The sequence below is a fragment of the Somniosus microcephalus genome, chromosome 10, assembly GCF_052327205.1.
Source record: "Somniosus microcephalus isolate GS21.2 chromosome 10, FLI_Smic_1.0, whole genome shotgun sequence".
NCBI lineage: Eukaryota > Metazoa > Chordata > Chondrichthyes > Squaliformes > Somniosidae > Somniosus > Somniosus microcephalus.
This window is the reverse complement of record NC_140996.1, coordinates 112593163-112606433: the sequence shown is the minus strand read 5'-3', so window position 1 is coordinate 112606433 and position 13271 is coordinate 112593163. Positions and strand designations below refer to the sequence as shown.

The 13271-nt window shown below is 46.5% G+C and overlaps 1 protein-coding gene across 9 annotated transcripts in view; it reads left to right on the top strand.

Annotated features, from left to right (window-relative positions):
* cep126 (centrosomal protein 126) overlaps positions 1-13271 on the top strand; it is a 279549-nt gene that overhangs the window by 220682 nt on the left and 45596 nt on the right. For 6 of the 9 annotated variants that reach the window (XR_015079720.1, XM_085998712.1, XM_085998714.1 and 3 more), the window contains one exon: positions 12688-12818. The exons of the other annotated variants lie outside the window; for them this stretch is intronic. Coding sequence is in view for 5 of the 6 variants with exons in the window: in XM_085998712.1 (XP_085854838.1) it covers positions 12688-12818 (131 nt within the window). In the remaining variant the exon portion in view is untranslated. The remainder of the gene's footprint in view (positions 1-12687; positions 12819-13271) is intronic. 9 annotated transcript variants of the gene reach the window in all.

Here is a 13271-nt window from a genome sequence, read left to right as displayed (position 1 = left end):
AGTAAAAACTAAGAAAGGGCAACGAGTTAATGTAATTGAGGACACTGATTTAAGTGAGACATTCTTTGTAACAATGGTGTCATGTGACAATATCAAAAAGGATACAGAAAATGTGCAGCCCTCAGAAATGGACAATGCTGAACATAAAGTTAATGCAGTAAAAGAGGACAAATGGATGATCCCACTGCAGGTAAATGGAGCATTAGTTACCTTGAAACTAGACACTGGGGCAAAAGCAAACTTAATCAGTATGAGTGACATTAACAATATGAAAGAAAAGCCCAAAATACAGAAAAAGTCAGTACTACTGAAGGACTATAATGGACAGAAAATAGATAGCTTAGGTGTATGCAGACTTAAAGTGACAGTCAAAGACAAAGTGCATCATCTCATGTTTTCTGTTGTGGCTGAAAGACTTGATTCACTACTGGGTGACAAAGCTTGTGAGGACTTAGAACTGGTCAAGAGAGTCTACTGTATAAACTGTGCCATAAGCAGACCAGATGACTCGGTGGATTCTGTAGTGAATAATTTCCAGGATTTGTTCAAAGGATTTGGAGTTCTACCATTCACTTACAAGATCCAGCTAAAGGAGGATGCTCAGCCAGTGGTACATGCTCCACGAAGAGTTCCAGCACCCCTGCGTGACCGGCTCAAGAATGAACTGGACAGAATGACCACACTAGGAGTCATCAGGAAAGTCGAAGAGCCAACAGACTGGGTTAACTCCATGGTATGTGTAAAGAAAAAGAACAATGATCTAAGAATATGCATGGATCCAAAGGACTTAAATGCAAACATAAAACATGAACACTACCAGATTCCCAAGCGAGAAGAAATCACCAGTGAAATGTCAGGTGCCAGATACTTTACAAAGCTCGATGCCTCACAAGGATTTTGGCAACTAAAACTGGATGAAGAGAGCACCAAATACTGTACCTTCAACACACCATTTGGCAGGTATTGTTTCCTCAGAATGCCTTTCGGGATAATATCTGCATCTGAAATCTTTCATAGAGCGATGGAACACACAATTGAAGGTCTGGAAGGAGTTCGGGTCTATGTTGATGACATCATCATCTGGGGCTCCACACTGAAAGAACACAATGAGAGACTGACTAAAGTGCTACAGAGCATACGCCGGAATGGACTGAAGCTCAACAAAGCCAAGTGTCAGTTTGGCATCCAGGAAGTCACTTTCCTAGGAGATAATCTATCTGGTAAAGGAATAGAGCCAGATATGGAAAAAGTAAACGCCATACTCAAAATGCCCCGACCCACTGACAAAAAAGGAGTGCTACGCATCATGGGGATGATAAACTTCATTGGAAAGTTCATTCCTAACTTGTCAGCCAAGACAGCCTGTCTGCGAGACCTGCTACATAAAACAAATGAGTTCGCATGGACAGAAAGACATGAACAAGAGTGGATAAACCTCAAAACAGTGCTGGCAACCACACCTGTACTCACCTTCTTTGACCCAACAAAAAGAATCAAAGTGTCAACGGATGCATCAAAAGATGGCCTAGGTTTGGTCTTGCTACAAGCAGAGGATGAAGATTGGAAGCCTGTTGCCTGTGCCTCCAGGTCTATGGCTGATACTGAGTGTCGATACGCCCAGATTGAAAAGGAATGTCTAGGCTTGGTAGTTGGACTAGAAAAGTTTCATGGCTACATATATGGACTTCCCACCTTCACAGTTGAAACAGACCACAGCCCTCTGGTTGCCATCATAAATAAAAACCTGAATGAGATGTCTCCAAGGATTCAACGACTCATGATGAAGCTGCAAAGATATGACTTTGAACTGATCTACACACCAGGCAAATACATAGTGTTAGCAGATGCACTATCCCGAGCACCCACAATGAGTCATGTGAGCTCTACTGAAGAAGACGTGGATGTTCATGTGAGTATGGTCACTGCTGCGCTGCCCGTGTCAGACACAAAATCAAAGCAAATAGCAGAAGAAACAGTAAAAGATACAGTATTACAAACAGTAATAGAGAACATTCATCATGGTTGGCCAAAAGGTTCCTGTCCAAAGTACTATCACATAAGGTCAGAGTTGAGTGTCGCAAGTGGACTATTACTAAAACAGAACAGAATAGTCATTCCACAGGCTCTACGTCAAGACATGCTCAAAAGGATTTATGAGGGACACCTCGGAATTGAAAAATGCAAAAGGAGAGCAAGAGACACTGTTTATTGGCCTGGCATAAATAAGGACATTGAGAACATGATAGGCAAATGTGAGACATGTCAGAAACACCAAAACAAACAAGCAAAGGAACCAATGATAGTAGCTGACATACCAACAGCACCATGGCAAAAGGTTGGTATGGACCTTTTTCATTTAAATGGTAAAGACTATCTTATAGTGATTGACTACTATTCTAACTATCCTGAGATGGCGCTGCTCTCAAGCACCACAGCAAGCAGTGTCATAATGCATGTGAAATCCATCTTCGCCAGACATGGAATTCCCAGGATTGCCGTTAGCGACAATGGTCCGTGCTTCAACTGTAAGGAGTGGCAACAGTTTGCAGCACATTATGACTTTCAGCACATCACATCCAGTCCTTTGTATGCTCAGTCAAATGGTAAGGCAGAGAAAGGTGTTCAAGTTCTCAAGCAGCTACTGAAGAAAGCGACAGAAAGCAAGTCTGATCCTTATCGCCCTGCTGAGCTACTGAGCCTCACCTTTAGACTGTGGTTCTTCACCTGCTGAACTACTAATGGGTCGCAAGTTGCGCACCATGCTACCCTGCTGTGCAAAAGAACAGCAAAGTGAGGAACTGAGACAGAGACTTCAACTGTTAAAGCTGAAACAGAAATCATACTATGACAAGTCATCCAAAACTCTAAAACCATTGACAAGGGATGATGTTGTCAGGATTGAGGATCCAGATGCATGGAACAGGAAAGCTACAGTTCTTGAGGAAGTAGGACCAAGGTCATACACTGTTAGAACTGAGGAAGGACAGATTCTCAGGAGGAACCGCCGTTCCCTCCTAAAAACACAAGAGACTATTCAAGACCAGATTGATGACAATGCCGCAACTGCATCTTGTCATTCACCACCAGAACAATCTCATGAAGACACATCAGACTTACCCGTGTTGAGAAGATCCACACGTGAAGTAAAAAAAGCCTGATAGACTTAATCTTTGAGTACAATGTAAAGCTTTGAAAATGTGTTGACTGTTTTGAAAATGTTTGTTTATAGAGCACTAACAAAAGTGTTACTGATGTTATCTTTATTGTTTTCTTGAAAGTTGATTGATATTGATTTTGTTAAACCTCAAAGAAAGGGGATGTAATGATCAATAACATGTCATTCTATAGTGGACACTAGGTGGAGCCATAGAGCTGTGTAGAGCTGTATATATATAAGACTACACTACCCAGCTGTATGTATATTAAGACTACATTACCCATGAGGCACTAGGCCACCCACAAGGCAGCAGTCAAGATGGATGCCTCTACAGATACTGTACCTAGTCCACATGTGCTCAATAAAAGTGTCTAGCAAAAGCCAGCTGTGTTCATAATAAGAATGTCTATTTATTAATGAACATAAGACCAAGTATTTTCCTGGCCAATGTCAGGTCACTAGAAAATAAAAAGGATGAGATCAAACTTGATCTCTCCTCACAGAAAAGGACAAAGGAATGCTGCGCCATGATCTTCACAGACCTGGTTGAACAACGGCATCCCTGACACCACCATCCAACTAGAAGGACGCACGGTCTTCCGCGCCGACAGAACTGCAGACTCCGGTAAGAGCAAGGGAGGCGGTTTGTGCATTTACACTAACAATGCCTGGTGCACTAACACGGACATAATCGATAGATCCTGCTCGGCTGATTTGGAATTCCTCATGGTAAGGTGCAGACCCTTCTACCTGCCTCGGGAATTCACGCTAATGCCAAACTAGCACTGAAGGACCTCTACAGGGCCATCACCGAACAACATACTGCGCACCCAGATGGAACTTTTATCCTCACAGGGGACTTCAATCACATAAACCTAAAAACTGTACAACCGAAATTCCACCAGAATGTTTCCTGCCCCACAAGAGGGGAGAACACACTGGATCAAGTCTTCACGAGCATTCTAGACGCTTATAAGGCCATTCCCTGCCCCCACCTTGGGAAGTCTGACCACCTCTCCCTGTTTCTAGCCCCGGCATATAAACCGCTCATCAAAAGAGTGAGAACATCAGTGAGATCAGTGAAAGTATGGCCAGAGGGGGCAGTCTCGGAGCTTCAGGATTGCTTCGAATGCACTGATTGGGGCATGTTTGCCCATAATGACATCGAGGAATACGCATCCACAGTGCTATTCTACATTAACAGTTGCATCGAGGTCGTCACGACCCATAAAAATATCAGGACATACCCCAACCAGAAACCCTGAATGAACGGAGAGGTCCGCTCGCTGTTGAAAGCACGCGACACAGCATTTAAATCTGGCGACGCGGCGGCTTACAGTGCAGCTAGGACCAACCTAAAAAAGGGTATCAGGACTGCCAAAAGGAAACAGACACTGCGGATAGAGGATCATTTCCACAACAACTCGGACCCCCGGCGCATGTGGCAAGGCATCCAGTCCATCACTGACTACAAGAGCAAAAACACCAGCCCCCCGGTTAGCGATGCCTCCCTTCCGGAGGAGCTTAACAACTTCTACGCTCGCTTCGACAGGGACAACAGGGAGCCAGTTACCAAAGCCTTGCCACCCCCGGAAGACCAGGTGCTCACTCTGTCGACCTCCGACGTAAGGGGTGTTCTACGCGGAGTGAAGACACGAAAGGCTGCTGGACCGGATAGCATCCCTGGACGGGTACTCAAGGAATGTGCTGATCAGCTGGCTGATGTCTTCACCGCCATCTTCAATCTGTCATTGGCGCAGGCAGTAGTCCCTACATGCTTCAAGACCACTACCATTATTCCTGTGCCAAAACAAACGGCTGTGACGTGCCTGAATGACTATCGACCTGTCGCACTCACACCCATCATAATGAAGTGTTTCGAGAGACTGGTCCTGGCTCACATCAAAGCCAGGTTCCCGCCTCTCTTGACCAACACCAGTTTGCCTATCGTGCAAACAGATCAACGGAGGATGCAATCACAACTGCTCTACACTCTGCACTGAATCACTTCGATGGTAAAGAGACCTACATCAGCATGCTGTTCATAGACTACAGCTCAGCATTCAACACTATCGTCCCCAACAAGCTGGCCACCAAACTCCACACTCTTGGCCTGAACACTTCCCTCTGCAACTGGACCCTGGACTTCCTAACAAACAGACCCCAGTCTGTCAAATTAGGTAACCACACCTCCCCACCCCCCCCGACCCTGAATACGGGGGCCCCACAAGGATGTGTGCTGAGCCCCCTCCTCTACTCCCTCTTCACCCACGACTGTGTGGCTGTTCACGGTTCCAACACCATCATCAAGTTTGCGGATGATACCATGGTAGTAGGCCAGATCACCAACAACGATTCCTACAGGGAGGAGGTCCAGCATCTCGTGAAGTGGTGCGCCGATAACAACCTGGCCCTTAACATCAAGAAAACCAAAGAAATCATTGTGGACTTCAGGAAGTCTAAAGGCGGAAGTCACACCCCCATCCACATCAATGGGGCTGTGGTGGAAAGGGTGGACAGCTTTAAGTTCTTCGGAGTCCACATCACGGAAGACCTCTCCTGGTCCCTCAATACCTCCTCTCTGGTGAAGAAGGCCCAGCAGCGCCTATATTTCCTAAGGAGGCTGAAGGGATGTAACCTGTCACCCCTGATCCTCTCTAACTTTTACCGCTGCACAATAGAGAGCATCCTGACGAACTGTATCACAGTATGGTATGGCAGCTGTAGCTACTATGACCGGAAAGCCCTGCAGCGGGTAGTCAAAACTGCCCAACGCATTACCGGCACCCGGCTACCGACCATAGAGCACATATACCAGAAACGCTGTTTACGGAAGTCACGGTCCATCATCAAAGACCTTACCCACCCCAGCCACAGTCTGTTCGCCCTCCTGCCATCTGGGAGACGCTACAGATGCATTCGCACCCGTACGACCAGATTTAGGAACAGCTTCTTTCCCAGGGCTGTCATCCTACTGAACTCCACAAATAAACTCTAAAGCCTGCACATCTGCCAATGCACTTTATTATGGTTATGTTTATGTTAATGTATTACAAGCCAAATGTATGTTGAATGTTTAAATGTCTTAATCTAAATGTACACTCTCGGGAGCCGCAAGCCTACATTTCGTTGTACTGCACTTGTGCACTAACAATGACAATAAAGTTGATTATGATTATGATTATGATTCGGCGATGGTAATGCCGTTGAATGTCATGGGGAGGTGGTTAGGCCCTCGCTTGTTGGAGATAGTCATTGCCTGGCACTTCTGTGGCACGAATGTTACTTGCCACTTATCAGCCCAAGCCTGAACGTCATTCAGGTCTTGACGCATGCGGGTATGGACTGCTTCATTGTCTGAGGAGTTGTGAATGGCGCTGAACACTGTGCAGTCATCAGCAAACATCCCCATTTCTGACCTTATGTTGGAGGGAAGGCCATTGATGAAGCAGCTGAAGATGGTTGGGCCTAGGACACTGCCCTGAAGAACTCCTGCAGCGATGTCCTGGGGCTGTGATGATTCACCTTCAACTACCCCAACCATTTTCCTTTGTGCTAAGTATGACTCCAGCCAGTGGAGCATTTTCCCCCCAATTCCCGTTGATTTCAGTTTTACTAGGGCTCCTTGATGCCACACTCGGTCAAGTGTTGCCTCGAATGTCAAGGGCAATCACTCTCACCTCACCTCTGGAATTCAGTTGCTTTTTCCATGTTTGGACCAAGGCTGTAATGAGGTCGGGAGCGGTCTGGTCTTGGCGGCACCCAAACTGAGCATCAGTGAGCAGGTTATTGGTGAGTAAGTGCCACTTGATAGCACTGTCGATGACACCTTCCATCACTTCGCTGATGATTGAGAGTAGACTGATGGGGCGGTAATTGGCCGGGTTGGATTGGTCCTGCTTTTTGTGGACAGGACATACCTGGGCAGTTTTTCACATTGTCGGATAAATGCCAGTGTTGTAGCTGTACTGGAGTATTTGAGTACTCCAGCGTTAATTTTCCTGCGGCATTGTTTCTGTTGCCGCCGCTGTTTTGGGGCTACATTGATGGGGATGACAGAGCGGATTAGGCGGTGGTCTGTCCAGTAGTCATCAGCTCCTGTCATGGCGCGGGTGATGCGGACGTCCTTGCGGTCCCTCACTCGGACGATGACGTCGTCCAGCAGATCCCAGTGCTTGGAGCGAGGGTGCTGCCATAAAGCCTTTTCGATCTTCCTTGCTGCAATGCTCCATTTCACCCTCAGTAAGCTCCCCACTGGAGTGGAGCTAATTTACAGAACAAATGGGAAACTGTTCAACCTCCGTCGCCTCCAGTCCAGATCCAAGGTCATCCCATCCTCTGTCATCGAATTACAGTATGCAGACGACGCTTGTGTCTGCGCTCACTCGGAGGTCGAACTCCAAACCATCGTCAACACCTTCACCGAAGCGTACGAGAGCATAGGCCTTACACTAAACATCCGTAAGACAAAGGCCCTCTACCAACCTGCCCCCGCCACACAGTACTGCCCCCCGATTATCAAAATCCACGACAAGGCCTTGGACAACGTGGACCACTTTCCATACCTCGGGAGCCTACTGTCAACAAGGGCAGACGTCAACGACGAAGTCCAACACCGCCTTCAGTGTGCCAGTGCAGCCTTCGGTCGCCTGAGGAAGAGAGTGTTTGAAGACCAGGACCTCAAACCTGGCACTAAGCTCATGGTCTACAGAGCAGCAGTGATACCCGCCCTGCTGTATGCCTCAGAGACATGAACCATGTACAGCAGGCACCTCAAAGCACTGGAGAGGTACCACCAACGCTGCCTCCGCAAGATCCTGCAAATCCATTGGCAGGATAGGCGCACCAACGTCAGTGTTCTTGCTCAGGCCAACATCCCCAGCATCGAAGCTTTGACCATGCTCAATCAGCTCCAATGGATGGGTCACATTGTCCGCATGCCCAATACGCGACTCCCAAAACAAGCGCTCTACTCAGAGCTCCGGCACGGCAAGAGAGCTCCAGGTGGGCAGAGGATACGCTTCAAGGACACCCTCAAAGCCTCCTTGAAAAAGTGTAACATCCCCATCGACACCTGGGAATCCCTGGCCCAAGACCGCACAAAGTGGAGGAGAAGCATCCGGGAAGGCGCCGAACACCTCGAGTCTCTTCGCCGGGAGCAAGCGGAAGCCAAGCACAAACAGCGGAGGGAGCGCACGTCAACCCAAGCACCCCACCCACCCGCCCGCCCCTTCAACCACCGTCTGCCCCACCTGTGACAGAGTCTGTAGGTCCAGCATTGGACTCATCAGTAACCTGCGAACTCATTTTTAATGTGGAAGCAAGTCATCCTCGTTTCCGAGGGACCGCCTAAGAAGAAGAAGCAGCTGTACTGGAACAGCTTGGCTAGAGGCACGGCTAGTTCTGGAGCACAAGTCTTCAACATGATAGCTGGGATTTTGTCAGGGCCCATAGCCTTTGCTGTATGCAGTGCGCTCAGCCATTTCACGTGGAGTGAATCGAATTGGTTGAAGATTGGCTTCTGTGATGGTGGGGACCTCAGGAGTAGGCCGATATGGACCATCCACTCGGGACTTATGGCTGAAGATGGTTGCAAATGCTTCAGCCTTGTCTTTTGCACTCACGTGCTGAGCTCCACCATCATTGAGTATGGGGATATTCATGGAACCTCCTCCTTCCGTTAGTTGTTTAATAGTCCACCACCATTCACACCTGGATGTGGTAGGACTGCAGAGCTTTGATCTGATCCGTTGATTGTGGGATCGCTTAGCTCTGTCTAAAGCATGCTGCTTCCTCTTTTTAGCATGCAGTCCTGTGTTGCAGCTTCCCCAGGTTGGCTCAATTTTATGTACACCTGGTGCTGCTCCTGGCATGCTCTTCTACACTCCTTATTGAACCAGGTTTGGTCCCTTGGCTTGATGGTAATGGCAGAGTGAGGAATATGCCAGGCCATGAGGTTACAGATTGTGGTTGAATACAATTACTGCTGTTGCTGATGGCCCACAGCGCCTCGTGGATGCCCAGTTTTGAGCTGCTAGATCTGTTCTGAATTTATCCCATTTAGCACGGTGGTAGTGCCACACAACACGATGGAGGGTGTCCTCATTGTGAAGACGGGACTTTGTCTCCACAATGACTATGTGGTGGTCACTGATACCAATACTGTCATGGACAGATGCATTTGCGACAGGTAGATTGGTGAGGACGAGGTCAAGTAGGTTTTTCCCTCATGTTGGTTCTCGCACCACCTGTCGCAGGCCCAGATTGACAGTTATGTCCTTAAGGACTCAGCCAGCAGTGGTGCTACTGAGCCACTCTTGGTGATTGCCCTTGCTACCCTCAGTGCTTCTTCCAAGTGGTGTTCAACATGGAAAAGTACTGATTCATCAGCTGAGGGAGGGCGGTAGGTGATCATCAGCAGGAGGTTTCCTTGCCCATGCTTGACCTGAAGCCATGAGAGTTCATGGGGTCCGGAGTCAATGTTGAGGATTCCCAGGGCCACTCCGTCCCGACTATATACCACTGTGCTGCCACCCCTGGTTGGTCTGTCCTGCCGGTGGGACAGGACATACCCAGGAATGGTGATGGAGGAGTTTGGGACATTGGCTGAAAGGTATGATTCTGTGAGTATGATTATGTCAGGCTGTTGCTTGTCTAGTCTGTGGGACAGCTCTCCCAATTTTGGCACAAGTCCCCAGATGTTCATGAGAAAGATTTTGCAGGGTCGACTGGGCTGGGCGTGCCGTTGCCGTGTCAATGCCAGGTGGTCCATCTGGTTTCATTTTTATTATTGTGTTTTGTAGCGGTTTGTTACACAACTGAGTGACTTGCTAGGCCATTTCAGAGGGCAGTTGAGAGTCATCCACATTGCTGTGGGTCTGGAGTCACATATAGGCCAGACCAGGTAAAGATGGCAGATTTCCTTCTCTAATTAGTTAACCAGATGGGTTTTTACGACAATCTGATAGTTTCATGATTACCATTACTGATACTAGCTTTTCATTCCAGATTTATTTAATTAACTGAATTTAAATTCCCCAGCTGCCGTGGTGGGACTTGAAATCACGTCTCTGGATCATTAGCCCAGTGACATTACCACTAAGCTACCATTCCTTTAGGTAGTGTGGTAAGACATGGGTTCTTTCCTTGTGATCTTCCACATGATGAGTTCCTGAGCTAGGAGCTGTCAGGGGAAAGATTGCAGAATGAATGCTGGCACGACCACCCATCTCCCCAAACACACAACTAGTGGGTGAGTCACTCGAGCACTTTTTAGTAGCCAGAGCAAGAATGGCATTGGCATAGATATTTGTCAGAGGGTGGTGCATGCTGCAGTGAGACCCAGACATGATGGAGAATTAAATACCTTAAAAATATGGACCTTGCAATGGATCATCCATTATAACTTTGATGGAAGCTTGCCAAAACTACAGGAAAATGGCGTCAACCCCAATGTGGCTATAGTGACTCTGTTGACTGATATTACTGAAAACATTCATTTCAATATGTAAGTCTTCTGAGCAAACAAATATAGCCAAATAATGTAAAAGTATTGATATAAATACCCTTAAAAAATCACTAAAGTGTTTGGGAAAATGCCCATTATGATAGAAAGTTTCCATTAAATACATCTGGCACGACTAGTGTTGGGTTGCATACAAACAATATTTAAGTATTGCTGTTTCTCTAATCAGCATTTTTTGGCTCTCGGTTAAGCAACGCCTCAATTTTAAAATTCTCACCCTTGTTTTCAAATCCCTCATGGTCTTGCCCCTCACTATCTCTGTAACCTTCTCCAGCTCTAAAACCCTCCTCCAGCTCTAAAACCCTCCAATTCTGGCCTCTTGAGCATCCCTGATTTTAATCGCTCCACCAGTGGTGGCCGTGCCTTCTGCTGCCAGGGCCCTAAGCTCTGAAATTCCATTCCTAAACCTCTCCTCCTCTCTAACTCTCTTTCCTCCATTAAGATGCTCCTTAAAACCTACCTCTTAGACCAAGCTTTTGATCATCTCCCCAATATCCCCTTATGTGGCTCGATGTCAAATTTTGTTTAATAACGCTCCTGTAAAGCACCTTCTATCATTTTACTACATTAAAAGCACTATATAAATAGAAGTTGTTGTTCTTTCTTGTAAATTCAAGTCCATAATAACATCAGAAGTGGGGATGTTTGCTGATGACTGCACAGTGTTCAGTGCCATTCACAACTCCTCAGATAATGAAGCAGTCCATGCCCACATGCAGCAAGACTTGGATGACATTCAGGCTTGGGCTAATAAGTGGCAAGTAACATTTGCGCCACACAAGTGCCAAGCAATGACTATCTCCAACAAGCGAGCTTCTAACCACCACCCCTTGACATTCAACGGCATTACCATCGCCGAATCCCCCACTATCAATATCCTGGGGGCCACCATTGACCAGAACCTTAACTGGACCAGCTACATAAATACTGTGGTAACAAGAGCAGGTCAGAGGCTGGGTGTTCTGCGGCGAGTGTCTCACCTCCTGACTCCCCAAAGCCTTTCCACCATCTACAAAGCACAAGTCAGGAGTGTGATGGAATACTCTCCACTTGCCTGGATGAGTGCAGCTCCAACAACACTCAAGAAGCTCGACACCATCCAAGACAAAGCAGCCCACTTGATTGGCACCCCATCCACCACCTTAAACATTCACTCCCTCCACCACCGGCATACCGTGGCTGCAGTGTGCACCATCTACAAGATGCACTGCAGCAACTCGCCAAGGCTTCTTCAGAAGCACCTTCCAAACCTGCGACCTCTACCACCTCAAGGACAAGGGCAGCAGGCACATGGGAACACCACCACCTCCAAGTTCCCCTCCAAGTCACACACCATCCTGACTTGGAAGTATATTGCCGATCCTTCATCGTCGCTGGGTCAAAATCCTGGAACTCCCTCCCTAACAGCACTGTGGGAGTACCTTCACCACACGGACTATAGCGGTTCAAGAAGGCAGCTTACCACCACCTTCTCAAGGGCAACTAGGGATGGGCAATAAATGCTGGCCTTGCCAGCGATGCCCACATCCCATGAACGAATTTTTTAAAAAGTGCACAATGATTAGGATTTCTTAAAATGCTGAGGTTGGAAAGAACGGGTTGTGTCCAATGTTGCACAAAGAACCATATCAGGATTAAAGAGAAAGGTAAGGTTCTAAGTAATATACTGATTTAACTTCTACCTTGAAAACGTGGCTTTAAATTTAAGCCAAGAATGGGTGATGAGAGAATTAATTTAATTAACTAGCCCTTGTTCTTTGTTAGCATAATTCTATAATATAAAACTGTACTAAACTCCAAACTCCATTCTAGAAGCTAGACTTGAAAAGGTGAAACATACAAATATCACCTGATGCAAAAAATGGAAGTGAGAAATGTTCTAACCTTCAGAGCTAGCTTGCCACCCTTCTCCTAAAGCACCAGAATGTGCCAGGCTGATGGATTGGGATGTCTTTATTCTTGTATTTCCAACTGTTAATTATTGTTATGTTTTTAATTCCTGAAGCATATGTTACTGATGCTAGAAGAAAGCACCCCATGGATACAGGCAGTAGTGGAGCAAAACACAGAGCTCTTCTTGAGCAGAGAAGAATGATTATTCGTTCTGCCACATGTAAATCTGGTCAAATAGGACAGGTACCTTCATAATAATGCGTGATACTACATATGAATCTCTTTGAATTTATCCTGCTTCAATTAAAAGTGATCGTATTTAGGTATCTTTTTGTATATAACATTTGGTTCTTGGAGAAGATTGTAAAACAAGCATCACTACCAAAATACTGGTCTGGTCACAATTAACATGATGGTGGAAAAAGTGGCAATTTATTTTGAAGTTTTGCCACCCCAGTCTTGTGTACAGAAAAATTGACTATCATGACTCCAAACTGTTCTTACTCTCTCTCAGTTGGATATCCTCCAACTACTTTCGCTTGATATCAGAATTGAGAAACTATAGTTATTGAAATACTGGGGATATTTCCAATGGAGTAGAGAAAATGTAAGTTTTTTAATTATGAAGGATTTTGACTGGATGAATAGGAAAAAACGATTTCCTCTGGTTGACGAGTCAGTGATGAGAAGCCTTCA